This window comes from Desmodus rotundus, chromosome 1, assembly GCF_022682495.2.
Source record: "Desmodus rotundus isolate HL8 chromosome 1, HLdesRot8A.1, whole genome shotgun sequence".
Lineage (NCBI taxonomy): Eukaryota > Metazoa > Chordata > Mammalia > Chiroptera > Phyllostomidae > Desmodus > Desmodus rotundus.
Window position 1 is genome coordinate 110817651 of NC_071387.1, and position 17887 is coordinate 110835537.

At 45.1% G+C, this 17887-nt stretch overlaps 1 protein-coding gene across 4 annotated transcripts in view; it reads right to left on the minus strand.

The window, feature by feature from the left end:
* Positions 1–17887, minus strand: part of MYH11 (myosin heavy chain 11) — a 121745-nt gene that overhangs the window by 93362 nt on the left and 10496 nt on the right. For all 4 annotated transcript variants that reach the window (XM_053929453.2, XM_053929449.2, XM_053929459.2 and 1 more), the window contains exons 2-3: positions 14898–15259; positions 2721–2877 (exon numbers count right to left, since the gene is read on the minus strand). In XM_053929453.2, the coding sequence (XP_053785428.1) occupies positions 2721–2877; positions 14898–15242 (502 nt within the window). In that variant the 5' untranslated portion in view covers positions 15243–15259. The remainder of the gene's footprint in view (positions 1–2720; positions 2878–14897; positions 15260–17887) is intronic.

Genomic DNA, 17887 nt, shown 5'->3' on the forward strand with positions numbered 1-17887 from the left:
CACCTCCTAACCTCCCCACCCCACCAGCTGTCCTCCTGCTCTCCATCCATGAGTCTGGCCCCATTTTCCTTGTTAGTTCAGTTTCTTCATTAGATTTCACATATGAGTGAAATCATATGGTATTTGTCTTTCTCTGACTGGTTTATTTCACTTAGCATAATGTTCTCCAGATCCATCCATACTGTTGAGAAGGGTAAAATTTTCTTCTTTTTTATGGCCGAGTAGTATTCCATTGTGTAAATGTCCCATAGTTGTTTTATCCACTCATCTACTGATGGACACTTGGGCTGGGTGCTGCTCTTTTTACTGTGTAACCAAAACACTTTCATTAGGAAAGCAAGGGATTTGCTTTCTGAGGGATTTGCTGAGAAGATACCAAGGGAGTTGAAAAGGAAAAGGTCACAATTTAGAGATGCCTCAGTTTCTTTTTCTTACCTTATTGCATTAGCTAGGATTTCTAGTACAATATTGAATAAGGGGAGTGAGAGTGGACATCTTTACCTTGTTACACAAGGTAAGGGGGAAAGCATTGACTTTCACTATTAAGTATGATGTTAAATGTAGGGTTTTTTGTAGATGCTTTTTACCAAGTTAATGAAATTCCTTCCTGTTCCTAGTTTTCTAGAAGTTTTGATCATGAATTGATACTGAATTTTGTCAAATGTTTTGCCCACATCAATTGATATTATAGTGTGTTTTTTCTTCTTTATACTCTTATATTGGTTGATTTTTTAATATTGAACCAGACTTGCCCCATTTGGTCATGACCTGGGTTTCCAAACATGTTCCGAGACTCAGTTGCCTCTGCTGTAACCTGCAGGTGGAAACACCAACCCTACCCCACAGAACTGTGCTGATGATTAAATAAGAGTGAATGTGTGTGTTTGTGTTGAAGAGATGTGTGCCTGGGCCCAAAGTCCTATTCAATAGAGGCTGGGAAGAAGCCCTACAATAGCCAACTTTCACTCTTCAAGCTTTTGCCACATCAGGCACTGCAAGCACAAATGGTGAGGTAATTCTAGGTACCAATCAGATTAATACTTTTTATTTTAATAGTTATATATTATTTTCAATGTGTCTTTGGAAAAAATGTATATATATGGCTGGTTATGTCCAACGTCAGGTTTTGTGCATGATGATGATGATGATGATGATTGATGATGATGATGATGATGATGATGATAGCTTACACTTAGTGAGTTTTCACCAAGTACCAGGCCTTATTCTAATCACTTGGTCCACAATAGTTCATTTAATCTTCCCATCAGCCTAGCAGGTAGGTCACGGTTACTGTAATCCTCTTTTATAAAAACGGAAACAGGGGCACAGAGCGGGAAAGTAGCTTGCTCAAGGTCACACAGCTAGTGAGTGGCAGGGCTGGAATTTGAACACAGGCAGACCTGTTCTAGAATCCATGCTCTTACTAATATAGTATACTGCTGGCTTGCTTGGGTTTTTTTTTAATCCTCACCCGAGGATATGCTTATTGATTTTTAGAGAGTGAGGAAGGGAAGGAGAGGGAGAGAGAGAAACATCTATCAGTTGCCTCCCTATGTGCCTCAACTGGGGATCGAACAAGCAACCTTTTGCGTTCCAACCAACTGAGCCACCCAGCCAGCGCTACTTCTGTTTTTCACTTAGTCTGAGATAGGTTCTGGGGGGAGGGAGCTCATAAGAAAAATATTTAGTTAATTATATAAGGATATAATTTATATGAAGTGTAAGAACAGGCAAAACTGATGGTGGCAGAAGTCAGAATAGCAGTTACTCTGGGGGCGTCGGGGAGGTATTACTCTACCTATCTTTATTTACCTTTCTGTATAAAGCACCCCAGTGGCCAGTCTCTAACTTTATAGAGAGGCCTATGGGCATTTGCGTTGCAGTAAAGATTGCCATCACTCTCTCCTTTAACTTTCCAACTTGTCAAGCTTTGCCCTGTTCTCTGGGAAGAGTTATGAGTAAACTTTCTGGAAATATTTTACATCTTGGTCTGGGTAGTGATTATACAACTCTAGACATGTAAAAAATAATTTTCAGCTGGATACTTTAAATTTGTGTACTTTATGCATTCTGCCATATATATATTTTACCTCAATGAAGTTTAATAATAATGATACATAAACATGGAGAGAATGTGCAAAGGTCCTTAGTTTGGAAAAGCCTGCATTTACAGTCTTCAACACCTTCTGAAAGATGGATACTATCACCCCCTTTTAACAGATGAGGAAACTGAGGCTGGAGAGGAGAAGACATTTGCCAATAATCTCATGGGCAGTGAGTGACAGCTGGTTGCAAATTTAGGGCTGGTTGGCTCAGCCCCAGAGCTGGTACCACCCTCTTGCCTTCCAAGGTGAGAGCATTACACCATTTACAAACAAATGGCAAGGCCAGGGCCTCGGGCAGCCAGCAGGACTGAGAGCTGGAGCTGGAGCTGGAGCCAGAGAGGGTGCATGCCCGTATTTGCCCAAGCTCTCCGCTCTCACCCTCCGGGCTGCAAACACAGATGTTCAGCTTGCTTTTTTCCCTTTTTCAGTCACAGCCCTCCTGTCACCCAGTGCTGCCTGCCAAACTCCACATTCTTGGCGAGAACAGTAGGTGGGCAGGACAGGAGGGGCCTGGGCAGAACAGCAGTCTCTGGAGGTGGCCCTAAGCCCCTCAGTGGGCTCCCCAGAAGGAGAAACTGTGACCAGGCCTCCACTGTACCCCCAAGGCCAACTTACCTTGCAGCATGCTCCGGTAGGCCGTGTCAGCGATGGCATAGATGTGGGGTGGCATCTCGTGCCTCTTCTTTCCCTTGTACATTTCAACAATCTTCTCTGAGTAGATGGGCAGTTGCTTGTAGGGATTGACCACCACACAGAAGAGGCCAGAGTATGTCTGCCAAACAGAGAACCCAAGCTTACTTCAGGAACGTGGCAGGGAGGAGAGCTTGTACATGCAGCCCACGAGACAACACCCATCACAGCCTGCATTTACTCAGCCCCATTGTGCATGTTCTTGCTCCATCCTCACGGTAGCACAATGAGACAGATGCACTCATATTCATTTTAGAAATGGGGAAACTGAGGCTCGGAGTCCTAATGGGAACTCCGTGGCACCACTGATAAGCTGAATGTGGGGAAAGAAGCAAAGGGCAGGACTGGGTTTCTAGGCCACCTACAGTGTGCTAAATGCCACTGAATTCTACCCTTTAAACTGGTTAAAATGGTGAATTTTATGTTATATGGATTTTACCATAATTAAAAACAATAGTTGTCCTGCCCTACGAAGTTCATAGGAGCATCTGAAAATAATCAGAACAGGGAAAGGGGTGGGAAGCCACTCGGCAACCCCCCTCGCTGTGCACGTGTGAGGACCATCACTGTTATTACTGTTTCCTATTTACATCGGATCTTCCCATGGGTTGAGGTTACAGCTCAGGAGACAAGCTCCAACCTGTCCCACGGGAACTGCTTTCCCCAAAGGATAGTGTTAGTGCTGCCTAAGGCTCTGATGGTCACGAAGCATATCTTCCCTTCAACTCCTCAAGGAGGGACTAAAGGAAGAGAAGCAGGTATTCTGTTTAGGGGTTACATTCAGGACAAACACCAGAGAGGATAAGCAACTGGACCAAAGTCACTAAACAAGACCTTGGTAGTGCCAAGCCCAGCACAGCCCTCTCCCAGGTGTGAGCACTGTCCACTTGGCTGTCTGACTTATGTTCATCCTACAGAAACAATCAAACATTCATTCATTCATTCACTCACTCACTCATTTGTTCATTCAATATGTCTGTCCCAGATACTGTGCGAGGTTCTGGGGTTACAGTAGAAGACAAAAAATACAATGTCTTGCCCTCAAGGAGCTTTCAGTCACAGCTACAACTGAGTGGACAGTGGGAGGGTCCCTGCAGGACTCAACCTGCTAAGAGACAACCCTGTGTGATAGACCAGGGAGCAGGTGGTAGATGGGATTCTTCTAAAGATACAGGATAGGTGGCAAAGGAGAGAGCAATCTCACAGGTTCTCACCATTCCCTTGAAAAGGATAAGAATGTCTAAACATCCACCAACTGTTTATTGAGTGCCTACGGTATACCAGGTCTAAGCTAGATGCTGGAGACAAATAAATCAGCAATACCTCCTGCCCTCAAAGAGCCCACAGATCAGAAGGGGGATGAGGACATTTAAAAATAACATCATAAGAGCAACAATGGAGCCCAAAAGATTAGGGAAACAAAGAAAAAAGGATCCTAACTCACAATGGGGGTGCTTAGGAAAACTTCTGGGGGGAAGTGTTTCCTGTAGTGTTAATAGACAAGAAGGTGTTCAGCTCAGGGGGCAACAAAGGCACAGAGGTGTCAGGCCAAAGATGAAGAAGTAAAAAATGGGGCAGGGGTAAAGTCTGCTGTTTGGTGCAAGCAATATGGTGTTGCTGGTGCCTAAAGGAGCAGAAAAGTGATGGTGAGAGGTAAGTAAAGAGGGTGCAGGACCCATACCCAGCCAGATGAGTCTGCCTGGAGACCCTCCGACCCACCCACGGACACCAGCCACAAGTGCCCTGATGGCAGGGAGCCTCCTCTTCTTCCTCTTCAGTTACTGCACGGGCCTTGGCATATAGTAGGTGCTCACTAAATTCTCACTAATTGAATGTTGAGAGGTAAGTAAATTACAAGTCTTCCCTGGAACAGGTGCAGTGCTGCCTACATCTCTGTGACCTGGGGCCTGGCCCTGGGCCAGCACACAGCAGGTGCTCAGTGTGTGTTTCTTGAGTGAGTGGCGAAGTTGTCTCAGGGCAGGAGCTGTGTGCCCTACTCATCTGTGTCCTGGGCCCCAGCAATCAGCCTCCCACAGAGCAAGTGCCAAGAAAGGCCTGATCATTTGAACGAAGGTCAACCTAGCCCTATGATGTCTCCTCCAGGTCTCAGTTCTACATGGGCCCACCCAGGGCCACACCCACCTCCAGCTGCCATGCCCTTTTTTAGAATGTACGTGTCATTTACAGCCCAAACCACACCACCCCAAGTCTTTGACCTGGAGACAGTAAGTGGTAGAGAATTGAGTACTGGGGACTTGGTTTGAACCCTCATTCTGCTCCTTCTAGATATGCGACACTGGGTAAGTCTCTTAACCTCTCTGAGCCTCAGTTAACCTCATTTGCAAAATGGGGAGGGATGTAATAGCAGCTCCTTCACAAGTTTGCTATTATCTATGAAGATAGCACTCATGAGGCATTTAACACATTGCTTGGTATATAGCAGGCATTCAGTTCATGTTAGTTGACTACATATACTATTCTCCCTTTCTTTCATGATGATGTAAACCTTGCCACCTTAGAACCTTCACACATATTGTTCCCTCTACCTGGAATGCCTTCCCCCTACTCTCATCTTCCCAGAGCTACTGCCATCTCCTTTTTCAAGACTAAGCCTAATTGTCACCTCCTGGACTGAGCTGCACACCATCCTACTCCAGCACCCAGCACAGTGCCAGGCACATGGCAGACACTCCGTAAATATCTGCTTAAAAAAATGAATAAAAGAGAAAAGGTAGGAACACATGACCTTCCTAACTCTATCACCAGCATCTGCAGGAGTACCATTACTCTCCTCCTGTTTGCTGGGATACCTCCTAGAGCTATGCGCAAGCAAGCACTTAATCCAGGCTTCCAAGCAGATCCAAACCTCTGTTCAGTTCAGCAAACCTTTTCAAAGTACAAGGATCCAAGAGGAAGATTGGTTGGGCTTTGGAGTCTGGAGGTTCCACCTCCTGTGTTCAACCGAACCAGCCCACCTGCAGTTGGCTGTGTGTCTGCCACATGTCCCCACAAGCTCCTCTCCAGCTGGTCAAGTTCAGAGGTTACAATAACCCAGCCTCCCCTGTCCCAGTCTGCATCTCAGGGCTCAGTGCCACCACCAGCAGGTCCCAGCTGCAGGCCCAGGGCTTCCCTCTTGTGACCGTATTAGGAAAGGACTCCAGTTTTTCCCTGACACTTTATATGGGCAGCCTTGCAGCCCTGAGCACGGGCTGCTCCCACAGCTCTGTCAGACACGAAGAAGAGTGGTGGAAGGTGGAGAGAATTCAGGCTTGAAGTCACACAGGCCTGGGTGGGACCTCAGCATGGCCCTCATTACCTGTATGGCTTGAGCCGACAACTCTCCTCCATCTGTAACATGATGGGTAACTACACTCTCCGTACCAGTTGCACTGCAATGTCACAACTTTCTGAATCTCTGTCTAGGGATAGACACAGTCCATCAAGAACACACTTTTGCTGCAGCTTTCATTTTAACAGCAAAAGGACTAGAAACCACCTAAATGTGTACCAGTTATGGCAAGCTGCCATTAAAAATAACATATATAAATGCATATATGTTTACATAAACAAGTATACATATATTTGCCTGTTTATAAAATATAGCTGGAAGGCTACATTTGAAATTTGTGACTATGGTTTTTCTCCTTTTTAAAAAATATTTTATTTATTTATTTTTAGGGAGAGAGGAAGGGAGGGAGAAAGAAAGGGAGAGAAACATCAATGTGTGGTTTCCTCTCTCACGCCCTCTACTGGGGACCTGACTTGGCCCACAACCCAGACATGTGCCCTGACTGGGAATCAAACCAGTGACCCTTTGATTAGCAGGCCAGAACTTAATCCACTGAGCCATACCAGCCAGGCATGAAGTTGATGACTATGGTTTTTCTAAGGAGGGGAACTGAAAAGGGAAGAATGGAGATAAAAGAAAAAGATCTAAATACCTTTATATGCTATTTTATTTTATTTTTAATTATATTTTATTGATTATGGTATTACACTTGTCCCAATTTTTCACCCTTTGTCCCCCTCCACCCTGCACTGCCAGAAAATCGAACTGTATGGAAATCTGACAACCAAGGAGTTAAAGAAGAAACATTCATTCAGACTGGTAGGAGGGACAGAAATGGGCAGTTGGGGCAGAGAGGACACGTATCAAGGCAGCAGCTGGAGGAACAACTGGGGAGCAAGACAGACTCACAACCTAGGGTTCAAGTGTGGGGAAATAAAGCCTCGAAACCTCTGGCTATAAAAATCTGTGGAGGTTGCATCAGTGGGAGAAACTCCCAGCCTCACAGGAGAGTACATTGGAGAGACCCACAGAGTCCTAGAATGTACACAAACCCACCCACTTGGGAATCAGCACAGAAGGGCCCAATTTGCTTGTGGGTAGCAGGGGAAGTGACTGAAAGCCAGCTGAGAGCCGAGCAAGCAGCATTGTTCCCTCTCGGACCCTTCCCCCACATACAGCATCACAACACAGCAACCTGGGTTGCCACACCCTGGTGAATACCTAACACTCCAGCCCTTACTACATAACAGGTGCACCAACACAAAAAATATGGCCCAATGAAAGAACAGATCAGAGCTCCAAAAACAGAACTAAGAGATGAAGAGATAGCAAATTTATCAGAAGCGGAGTTCAAAACACTGGTAATCAGGATGCTCACAGAAATGGTTGAGTATGGTCACAAAATAGAGGAAAAAGTGAAGGCTATGCAAAGTGAAATAAAGAAAAATATACACGGAAACAACAGTGAACGGAAGAAAACTGGGTCTCAAATCAATGATTTGGAGCAAAAGGAGGAAATAAACCATTCAATCAGAACAGAATGAAGAAACAAGAATTCAAAAATGTGAGGAGAGGCTTAGGAATTTCTGGGACAACTTTAAACGTGCCTACATCTGAATCATAGGGGTACCAGAAGGAGAAGAGGAAGACCAAGAAATTGAAAACTTATTTGAAAACATAATGAAGGAGAACTTCCCCAATCTGGTGAAGGAAATAGACGTCCAGGAAGTCCAGGAAGCTCAGAGAGTCCCAGAGAAGTTGGACCCAAGGAGGAACACACCAAGGCACATCATTACTCAAGATTAAAAATAAGGAGAGAATCTTAGAAGCAGCAAGAGAAAAGAAGGCAGTTACCTACAAAGGAGTTCCCATAAGACTACCAGCTGACTTCTCAAAAGAAACCTTGCAGGCAAGAAGGGGCTGGAAAGAAGTATTCCAAGCCATGAAAGGCAAGGACTTACATCGAAGATTACTCTATCCAGCAAAGCTATCATTTAGAATGGAAGGGAAGATAAAGTGCTTCTCAGATAAGGTCAAGTTAAAGAAGTTCATCCTCACCAAGCCCTTATTATATGAAATATTAAAGGGACTTATCTAAGAAAAAGAAGATGATCAAAACTATGAACAGTAAAATGACAACAAACTCAGAACTATCTACAACTGAACCTAAAAACAAAAATGAACTAAGCAAACAACTAGAACAGGAACAGAATCACAGAAATGAAGATCACATGGAGGGTTATCAATGGGGAAGGGGCAAGGGGAGAATGGGGGAAAAGGTACAGGGAATAAGAAGCATTAATTGTAGGTACAAAATAGACAGGAGGAGGTTAAGAATAGTATAGGAAATGGAGAAGCCAAAGAACTTCTATGTGTGAGCCATGGACATGAACTAAGGGGGTGGGAGGAATGCTGGTGGGAGGGGGCATGCAGGGCAGAAGGGAATAAGGGGGAGAAAAAAAAAGGCACAACTGTATAGCATAATCAATAAAATATACTTTTAAAAAAGATTCTCTCTTTATCTTTTACCTTTGGCCTTTTAATTATGTGTCTTGGAGCGGGCTTTTCTGCATCCATCTTGTTTGGGACTCTGCGCTTCCTGGACTTGCATGTCTATTTCCTTCACCAAATTAAGGAAGTTTTCTTTCATTATTTTTTCAAATAGATTTCCAATTTCTTGCTCTTTTCCTTCTGGCATGCCTATGATACAAATGTTGGACTTCTTGATGGTGTTCCAGAGGCTGCTTATACTATCCTAATTTTTTGGATCTTTTTTCTTCTTGTTGTTCTGACGAGTTGTTTTTGCTTCCTTATGTTTCAAATCATTGATATGATTCTTGGCTTCATCCACTCTACTGTTGTTTCCCTATAAACTGTTCTTTATTTCAATTAGTGTATCCTTCATTTCTGACTGAATCTCTTTTATGCTGCTGAGGTCTGCACTAAGTTCCTTGAGCATCCTTATAACCAGTGTTTGAACTCTGCATCTGATAGATTGCTTATCTCCATTTTGTTTAGCTCTGTTTCTGGAGTTTTGATCTTTCCTTTCATTTGGGCCATGTTACTTTGTCTCCTCATTTTGGCAGCCTCCCTGGGTTTGTTTCTGTGTATTAGGTGGAGCTGCTATGACTCCCTGTCTTGGTAGCGTGGCCTAATGTAGTAGGTGTCCTGTAGGTCCAGTGGCACAGCATCCCCTATCACCCAAGCTGGGTACTCAAGGTACAACCTTCTCTTGTAGCTGAGCCTTGGTTGCTGTTGACAGATCAGTGGGAGGGATTTACCCAGGCCAGTCAGCTACAAGGACTGACTGTGAGCACTGACCACCACCCTTTCCCCTCCATGGAGGATCAGCTGTGCAGAGGCAGGGTGGTGGTACTCCGATGTGGCCTGTAGTTGTCCACTGGGTGCGCTGGCCCTGGGGTTTCCCTGGATGGTGCAGGCCTCCTACCAGTCTGAAATGATTTGGGGGGTTATATTGATTATATGTGTACATATGCGTACATGACCCTGATAATCAGATGTAACTCCAGGGAACAGGGTTGGGGATCAGGTTTAAAGAGGGGGGACCCTGGCATTTTATGATGCATGCTTCTTATTTTAAATATTCTCCTGTGGTCTTTGCATAGATGCTTTGTGTTCCTGGGGAGGTTTTTTGAAGCAATAACAACTTGAAAGTTCTAGACAGCTGGTTCATGGACTCAACAAAAGGCAGCCTCCAATTGTATTTTCTCTCCACCCTCCAGGACCCTCTGGTACCCAGGAAGCCTCTGCTCATGGCTTGTTCCCAGAGACCCTGGGCGGAAACTCCTTCCAGAGAAGGCTAAGATCACTGCACCAGGAGTCTATGAAAACCTCATCGGCTGCTGGAGTTTGGAAGGAATACCCCTCCTTACCCTGTGGTGTTCCTAGAACAGTGGAATCAGAACAAGGAAAATTTCCTTTTGGGCTTATGTGTAGGGAATCGAGACATGGAGTTGCAATGAACAGGAAGGTACATCCCCCTTTGCTCTCTCGATCATGTTCCAAATCCCAGGGGATCAGTGCAGGATGGAATGTCCCACTGTCTACAGGGACCAGGCAGGTAAGATGTGAGTGAAATGGGCCAGGTATGAGGGGAAAAAAAAAGATAGGCACAGTAATCAATGGCCATCAACACTCGGCCCCAGACTATGGGAGGTGACAGGGAGTTGTGGGGCTGGCAGAAAAAGAGTACACACAGCCCATCTAAAAGGGACTGTTACCTGGTGGCCTAGGTCCAGAGGTTCCAGGTCCTCTGCTGTTTCAAGCAATGCCCGAAACTGAAATCCATCCTTCCTTCCTCTTTCTCTCTCTTTCTGTCTTTCTCTCTCTTTCTCTCTTGATATGTCAAATTAACTCAATTTTTTTGTCACTCACTCTGGGCCAACGGCTTGTGATCTCTGGTTTAGCACCTAGTAGGTGCTCAAGAAATCATAATAAAAGGTTTGATTCCTTCCTTCCATGCACTTAAGGCTTGCCCAACTCAATGTTAGTGATGCCTGTGGCACCATGCCCACCTGCCCCAGCCCACACACATCACCTAGTCTGAGCCTCCTGTCACCCTAGGGCCCTTTGCCATCATAAGTACTCACTCCACTCTGGAGGCAGATGGATCTCATTTGAACCCCAGCTCTACCCACTTCCAGTGAGGGAACTGAGCACATCTGAGCTTCAGTGGCCTGGTCTCTAAAATGGGGTAGTAGTCACTGACTTATAGGTTCGTTGGAAGAATTAAACGAGACAGCAGCTAAAAGCAATAGTCCTGGGGCCAGCCTTTCTGGGTTTAAGACCCAGCTGTTTCTCATCAAGTTATTTAACTTTTCTAAGTCTCAGTTTCTTTATCTTCAAAAATGGGGCTCAATAATAGTAAATCTCTCTTACACAAAAAATAATAGTGACAATAATAATACATTAGTATAAACTCTTAACATAGTAAGAGTTAAATGAGTAGTGGTTGCCATTGCTGTCCTGGGGATGACAAGGCTCCTTTGAGAGTCTAATGGAAGCTAAGACCCTCTCTGCCCAGAAAAAATGTACATATACACAAACTTTTCCTCAAATGTCAGGAGACCGACAAACTCCCCAGCACCCATTCATAAACACTGAGTTTAGGACCCCATGTCTTAGGGGGGAAAATTTTTTTTGGTAAGAACACTTAAACATTCGTTAAGAGGGTGGATCTCATGCTAAGTGCACAGTCCAGTGTGGCTGACTGTAGGCACAGTGTTGTACAGCGACCTCTAGAGCTTATTCACCTTGTTTAGCTGGAACGTCATGCCCGTTGATTAGTAATTCCGTTTCCTCCTCTGCCAGCCCCTGGCAAACACCGTTCCACTCGTAGATTCTCTGAGCAACCGTTTCAGATTCCTCATATAAGTGGGATCGTGCAGTATGCGTCCTTCTGTGTCTGGCTTGATTCACACAGCATCCTGCCCTCCAGGTTCATCCACGTTGTCACACATGACAGGACTGCCTTCTTTTATAAAGCTGAATAACATTCCATTGTATGGATACCACCCTTTCTTTACCCATTTATTGTTTTAGAATCCACATTATATATTTGCACCTAGTGTGTCTTATCTTTCTTCCCTTAGTAAAAAGGCAGCCTTGGGGCCAGGACTGGGCCCTGTGACTGCTCAGCACCCCACAGACAGGGGGCTGGAGAGAGAAGAGCACACACACTTGACAATGGGGCAGGCTGGAGTCTGACCCAGGTCCCTTCCCAGGCGAGTCACGCCATGTCTCTGCCTCAGTCATTGCATGTGCAGTGTGGGACATAAGCTTTGCTCTCACAAGGGTCATAATGGATGGAATGGGCTGGGGAGGACTTGGCACAGTACCAGTACTCATAAGACCACGTCTTCATCGAGCTCCTCCCATCTGCAACCTTTGTCCTATCCCCCAACCAATACCAGGGACAGAGCTGATTGCTACAGAGTCATGAAAAAGTCCAGGTAGAGAGAACCCAACCAGCGACCCATCCAGAAAAGCAACAGAACGCTGGACCAGGAGTCAGCACTATATTCATGCCCCACATTCATGCCCCAAGTGTACCACGAATGGTCAGTGGCAGCTCAGGCAAGTCACTGGATATGGCTGAGCCCCAAACTTGCATCTGTAAGATAAGGAGCCAGGACCCTCTGGCTCCTACAGATTCTTCCAGATCCCAGAGGACAAGACAATTGCCAGGACCTTCTCAAAAGTGCATCATTTAAGGTGAGCCTTACAGAACAGAGGGGAAAGTTCTCTTCATCACCAAGGGCAGAATTGGGCACGCCCAGCTGCCTTAGCATCACCCTGCTTCCCACCTGTTAACCTTCTGTAATCATGTGCTGGCAGAGTAACTTGCCCTCCCCTTGATTTTCTTCATCGTGGACAACGGTTTCTATTTAAGTGATTAAATAGACCAGAAAGGATCAAGACGGGAGAAGGCACGTGGTCATGAGGCTGAAACACTTTTCATCTAATCTGTCCAGAGAAACATGGCAGGAATTTGAAGCTTTGATTCAGTTTTTAATCTGCTGTCAGAAGATATTCTGGGTTTTGGGACCATCATAAACCCCTCATTTTCTTTTTCTGATTTCTATTTTGGACTTGAATTCTGTGTCCGAGAACAGCAGGTGAGATTCACGCACCGGCCTGTCCTCGACTTCCCTGGATAGAGGTGACACATCTTAGATGAGAGACCTGGTCCTGAGGGGGCCAAATTTTCCCTGCAGCTCCCTGCAGACTGGTGTCCTTTGAAGCAACTGTCCCACACTGACAGCCCCAGGTTGATAATATTTTCATAAAAGGAGTACCTCAGACAAAAGGACTTCCCCTGCTTAGCTAGGGAAGTGAGGATGGCCTTTAGCACTCTGAGCCTCTCAGCTTGCTCTCCTGTAACATGGGACAAGCATCTTTATTCAGATAAAATGCGGCAAGATATAGAACCTGGATTAGAGTTCATGTAATTATGAGCTACTCCCCTGTTTTCCCAAGGCTCTTAAAAAAGCCACTGAGCCCTGGCTGGTGTGAGTGCCAGCCTGCAAACCAAAGGGCTGCCAGTTCGATTCCCAGTCAGGGCACAGGCCTGGGTTGCAAGCCAGGTCCCCATTAGGGAACATGCGAGAAGCAACCATACATTGATGTTTCTCTCCCTCTCTTTCTCCCTCCCTTCCCCTGTCTAAAAATAAATAAATAAAATCTTTGTTTGAAAAGCCACTGAAACCCCCTCTGAACTATCCATTAGAAAAATGGATAATCAAAGATGATACATGCATGGGATAGATTACAAAGTCCTTAAAAGGATGTTGGGATGGGGGAGTCATGACTGAGATGGGGGATGCTCAGCACTGACTTGTGCATGGAAAAAAGAGGTCATTCACTGACCTGCAGAGGCTTTTAAATATGCAGACGCGAACCATTGTCACAAAGAAAGACATCAATGACACACCAACTTCTTAACAGCTGTTATCTCTTGGGGGAGGGGTTTGTGTTTGCTGGGCTTTTCTAAATTTTCCAAGCCTTCTATAGTGAATGTGTCTTATTTTCCTAATTAGGAAAAAAAATCAGCAGGACATTTTTAGAGATGATAAAGGGCTTTTGTAATTTTCACATGGCAAAATGTAAAGGGCAGGACCAGAGGGCACAGTGATGGAAGTGCCCGTTCCCACAAGTTTACAGAGGAGCGGAGGACATCGGACTGGCGATAACAAGGATGATGGCAACAACAACATAGCCAGTAATAACGACAGCAGCACCACCTAGCATTTTGAGCACCTACTAGGTGCCAGGAGACATGCCAAGTACTTTCTTTTTAGAGTAATCACCCTGTGAGGCTGTTACTATCCTTGTATTCATTTTGCAGAGCAGGAGGCAAAATTTGATAGAAATTAGGTAATTTGTCTAAGGGATTAGCATACCCTTTCTCAGAGGCAAGACAGACAAAGGCTGGGCTGGGGGACCCACTGATCACCAGTCTGGCATCACAGGGCTACCACGTCCCTCTGTGTCCTGGAGAGCTGGTGCAACCCCACAAGGAATCTGTGCCCTCTTGAGTTACCCAACCCCACCATCTACTCAAACAGAACTTCTGTGACGATGGAAATGTTTTCCACCGGGGCTATCCAATGCAGCACCACTAGCCACAGGTGGCTGTCGGGCACTTGACATGTGGCCAGCACAGCTGAAGAAATGAATTTTGAAGTACTGATGTTTAATTTACATCTAAATTTAGTTAGCCACAGGTGGCCAGTGGCTACCATATTGGACTGTGCAGCTCTGTCCACTCTGATCTGCACAGTCAGCTGGGTCCAGGTCCAATCTGGGCATCCCCATTTGTGACAGGGAGGGCCTCCACAGAACCTAGTCAGATCCCCATGTCTCCCTCGCAGCTGGCTGCCAGGGTGGGCCAGCCTTCTCCAGGAGGTTATGAGATCTTTATTTTCAAGATGGAGAAAGTGCAGAGAACTACTTCCCTGAAATCTGTTGTGTTTACCATGCGCCTTGGCACTCCGCATATGTCATCATGTGGAATCTTTGCACCACCTTCACATGGGAAGGGTAATTATTCCCATTCTACAGATAGAAAACCTGAGGCTTCAAGTGGTAAAACAACCTGTTGAATGTCACAGAACTAGGAAGGGCAGGACTGAGATTTGAACCCAGGTCTGAATGATTCTATCTCACCATATGGCCACCCTCAGTGAGACCTTTGGCTTCCCAACCTGCACCCTGAACACATCTCTAAACCTCTCTTCCCTTAGGAGTACAGGAGGCCAGGAAGAAGGGACTAGCTGCCCCAAGATACTCACATATATGAGTCCTGAGAAGTACCTTTCCCTCAGGTTATGCAGCACGGAGGCTTCGTTGAGGCATGTCAACTCTGCCATGTCCTCCACCTTGGAGAACTTGGGTGGGTTCATCTTCTGGATGTCATCCTTGCCAACTGTTACCTTCTTGCCATTCTCCACCAGCTCCACGATCACCTCATCCCCCTTCTCCTCCTTGATGCTGGCCGCTTCAAAACCCTGCTTCTCCGAAGGGACCCAGACCAGCTTCTTGGCGGCCCAGTCAGCCTGGGCCACTGGGCTGTTGACAAAGTTTTTGTCCACAAAGAGGAACTTCTCATCGTCACTGAGCTGGCCTTTCTGTGCCATGGTGCCTGGTTGGTCCCCTGAGGAATAAGGTGATAGGGTCAGAATAGGGCCAGAACTAAGCCCTAACAACAGACAAAGCCCTCACCTCTCCATGTCTGGGATCACAGTCTGAAGAAATGTTTGACCGCGTACAAGGATGTCCCCTGCAGCACTGTTTACATTGTCAAAGAATGGAAACAACCAGGCCCTTCCAAAAAAGATCTGCACCACTGCCTATTGTTCATCAACATGGCACCAAATACATAAACCGTGATACTTTCATGCAGTAAAATACTATCTAGGGGCTAAGAGGCAAGAAGTAAAACTATTGATAAAATCCCGTGTTGTCAACAGTGTAGAGGCTGGACCTTTGCACACACCGCCCTCAGGATGGAAGAGCATTAAAGTCTGTGCATACCCCTTAACCTGCAATTGCATTTCTAGAAATCTAGCCTAAGGAAACAGTTAAGTGCTAGCAGATATATAAGAATGTACATTGTAGTGCTTTTTGGAATAGCCAAATCTACAGCAATCTAAATGGCCTTCAGTGGGTGAGTACCTCGTTAAATAACATAGAGCATCCAGTCAATAGAATGCTGTAATTCCACTGAAAATCCCAGCTATGGATATTTGTTTACTAAATATATCTTTAAATATATTTAATAAAGTGTCATTTACCAGTTGTAACATTCTCATTGAAAATACACAATTCAGACTTCTGGTCAACATGGAGGTATAGATAGACATGCTTCAGTCCCTCAAACAACGTTAGAAAGAATTAGAACTAGACTCAAAACAAATACCCAGAGCTGTCAGAAAAATTGAGCTGTATGGAAGTCCCACAACCAAGGGTTTAAAGAAGCCACATTCATCTAGACAGGTCGGGGTGGGGCAGAGTCGCTGGGACGGGCAGAGAGGCATGGGAACACCATGTGGTGGGGAGAGGCAGCAGCGGATTGGGATGGTCTCACATTCATGTGTGGTGGATAAAAACCAGGAGGGAGACCTTGGGAGCAAATGATCCCAGCCCCAGGCCAGACCGCACAGCCCAGGGTTCCAGCACCCTGAAGATAAACCCCCATAACATCTGGCTGCAAAAAGCAGTGGGGGTTGGGGCGGCGGAAGAAACTGCCAGATTTTCAGGAAACTCCGCTTTAAGGGCCCGCGTGATCTTAAAAGGTATGCAAACCCACCCACTCTGGGATTCAACACCAGGGAAAAACTGATTCTAAAAAAACAAACTAAGCAAACAACCAGAACAGGAACAGAATCGTAGATATGGAGACCATTTGGAGGGTTATCAGCAGGAAGGTGGAGGGGGGATAATGGTGGAAAAGGTACAGGGAATAAGAATTGTAATTAGTAGGTACAAAATAGACAGGAGGAGGTTAAGAATAGTATAGGAAATGGAGAAGCCAAAGAACTTATATGTATGACTCACGGACATGAACTCAGGGGAGGGATTGCTGGAGGTAAGGGAGGTACGGGGTAGAGGAGGGCAAAGGGAGAAAAACTGGGACAACTGTAATAGCATAATCAATAAAATATACTAAAAAAATTAAATGTACAATTCAGTGATTTTAGTAAAATTAAATATTGTGCATCCATTATTATGATAAATGTTGGAACATTCTCATCACCCCTAAAAGGGTTCCCCTGTGCCCATCTGCAGTCAGTCACTCCCTGTTCCCACCCCCAGCCCCTGGCAACCACTAACCTACCTGTCTCCAAAGAGACATTTGTAATGTCTCTTCTGACATTTCATATAAGTGAAACATACAGTAGATAACTGTTAGCCTCACATTATACTTAGGATAGATTTTTAAGTTGAAAAAATATATAAATGGAATACTCAGCAATACAAAGAAACAAACTGCACCATAAAATAGGTGAAAGTCAAAAGCATTATGCTCAGTGGAAGAAGCCAGACCCAAAAGCCTGCATGCTCTGTTACTCCACTGATAAGGGAAGTCTGGAAAAGGCAAAACTCTGGTGACAGAAAGCAGATTCTGGTTGCTGGGAACCAGGAAGGAAACTGACCACCAAGAGTCCCACAGCGACTTGCAGGGTGTTGAGAATGCCCTGTATCCTGATTACGGTGGTGATCACATGACTGTACACAGCTATGGAGACAGATAACTCACAGGGTACATTTTTTTTTAAATTGGTGAGCTCTACTGTATGTAGATTAATAAAGCTGGTTAAAATATTTATAAGACTAATAATTTTACATGTATGTGTATATACTTTTAAAAGTCTAGAAAACTGCATACTAAAATATAAAACTGTGGTTCTATCTGGTCAAATACAGGACAGTTTGAATATCAGTAAGAAAAATGCAGAAGAGTTGAAAGAGCTCATGTTTAAATCCATGAGCTCATAATGATTTAAAAAATTCACAGGCATCCTTGTAAGATGCTAGGGAACACACCCATTATTTTGAAAACTGGTAAAGAAAGTGGGGGTGTGGTGGGGACCAAAGCAGTGATTCCACCTTTCTTATACAAATTGTCCCTCAGGGAAACTAAATATCTGACCAGGAGAAGTCTGTTTTTATTTTTTTTTAAGTCACTAAACGTCTGTCCTCTCCACATGGGGAGCTCATTGTGACAGCTTCTCTATCTTATTGTCTAGATGTGTCCATGAGGTGGGTGCTGAGGCAGCAG